General features: G+C 51.8%; 1 protein-coding gene across 8 annotated transcripts in view; it reads left to right on the top strand.

Annotated features, from left to right (window-relative positions):
• The window catches only part of LOC105530428 (glutathione S-transferase theta-1), a 9793-nt gene extending 8726 nt beyond the window's left edge, over positions 1-1067 (top strand). For 6 of the 8 annotated variants that reach the window (XM_011967976.1, XM_011967977.1, XM_011967978.1 and 3 more), the window contains 2 exons: positions 204-380; positions 585-1067. In XM_011967976.1, the coding sequence (XP_011823366.1) occupies positions 204-380; positions 585-779 (372 nt within the window). In that variant the 3' untranslated portion in view covers positions 780-1067. The remainder of the gene's footprint in view (positions 1-203; positions 381-584) is intronic. The other 2 variants (XM_011967983.1, XM_011967982.1) reach the window with 1 other exon arrangement.
• Positions 1068-1329: the final 262 nt, after the last annotated feature.

Genomic DNA, 1329 nt, shown 5'->3' with positions numbered 1-1329 from the left:
AAGGAAGGAAGGAAGGAAGGGAAAGAAAGAGAAAGAATAAAAGGAAATTGATATGTTTTACTTAACCCAATGTGTTGAGAATATTCTCATTTTGGCCAATAAGTACAAAAAAAGATGCTCAGCATCACTAATCATTAGGGAAATGCAAATCAAAACTAACTCTCTACCCCACTAACTCCTGACTTTGCCTGCCCAATCCCCAGGTGATGTTCCCTGTTTTCCTGGGCGAGCCAGTATCTCCCCAGACACTGGCAGCCACCCTGGCAGAGCTGGATGTGAACCTGCAGTTGCTCGAGGACAAGTTCCTCCAGAACAAGGCCTTCCTTACTGGGCCTCACATCTCCTTAGCTGACCTGGTAGCCATCACGGAGCTGATGCATGTGAGTGCTGTGGGCAGGTGGGCCTCCTAGGCAGGGGGCCCTGGCTAGTTGCTGAAGTCCTGCTTATGCTGCCACACCTGGCTATAGCACTGTGCTTAAGTGTGTGTGCAAACCCCTCCTGAAGATCTATGGTCCCCAAATCAGATGCTGCCCATCCCTGCCCTCGCAACCATCCATCCCCATTCTGTCCCCTTTTCCCCACAGCCTGTGGGTGCTGGCTGCCAAGTCTTCGAAAGCCGACCCAAGCTGGCCACATGGCGGCAGCGCGTGGAGGCAGCAGTGGGGGAGGACCTCTTCCGGGAGGCCCATGAGGTCATTCTGAAGGCCAAGGACTTCCCACCTGCAGACCCCACCATAAAGCAGAGGCTGATGCCCTGGGTGCTGGCCATGATCCAGTGAGCTGGGAAGCTTTACCCCTGCACTGCCCTTAACAGTCCACAAAGCACTTTCATTTCTAATGGCCCATGGGAGCCAGGCCCAGAAAGCAGGAATGGCTTGCCTAAGACTTGCCCAAGTCCCAGAGCGCCTCAGCTCCCGAGGCCACCATCCCTACCCTGTCTTCCACAGCCGCCTGAAAGCCATCATGAGAATGATGCACACTGAGACCCTGTGTCCTTTAATCACTGCATTTCATTTTCATTTTGAATAATAAACCTGGGCTCAGCCTGAGCCTCTGCTTCTAACTCTAATGTGTGATTTATTTGACTTTCCTCTGTCCCAACCCTAGCCTTGGTCTCTATCCGAAAGACAATCCCCCTTCCCAGGCCGTTTGGGTCAGCTTCTCCCTGATGTTTGCCAAGAGTGAAATTAATAAATGTGGCTGAGTGTGGTAGCTCATGCTTATAATCCCAGTACTTTGGGAGGTCCGGGTTGGGGGATTGCTTGAGTCCAGGAGTTCAAAACAAAATTGTTTTTTTGAGACAGAGTCTTGCTCTGTTGCCCAGGCTGG

The sequence above is a fragment of the Mandrillus leucophaeus genome, unplaced genomic scaffold (genome assembly GCF_000951045.1).
Source record: "Mandrillus leucophaeus isolate KB7577 unplaced genomic scaffold, Mleu.le_1.0 Scaffold820, whole genome shotgun sequence".
Classification (NCBI taxonomy): domain Eukaryota; kingdom Metazoa; phylum Chordata; class Mammalia; order Primates; family Cercopithecidae; genus Mandrillus; species Mandrillus leucophaeus.
This window is presented reverse-complemented; position numbering and strand designations above follow the sequence as displayed.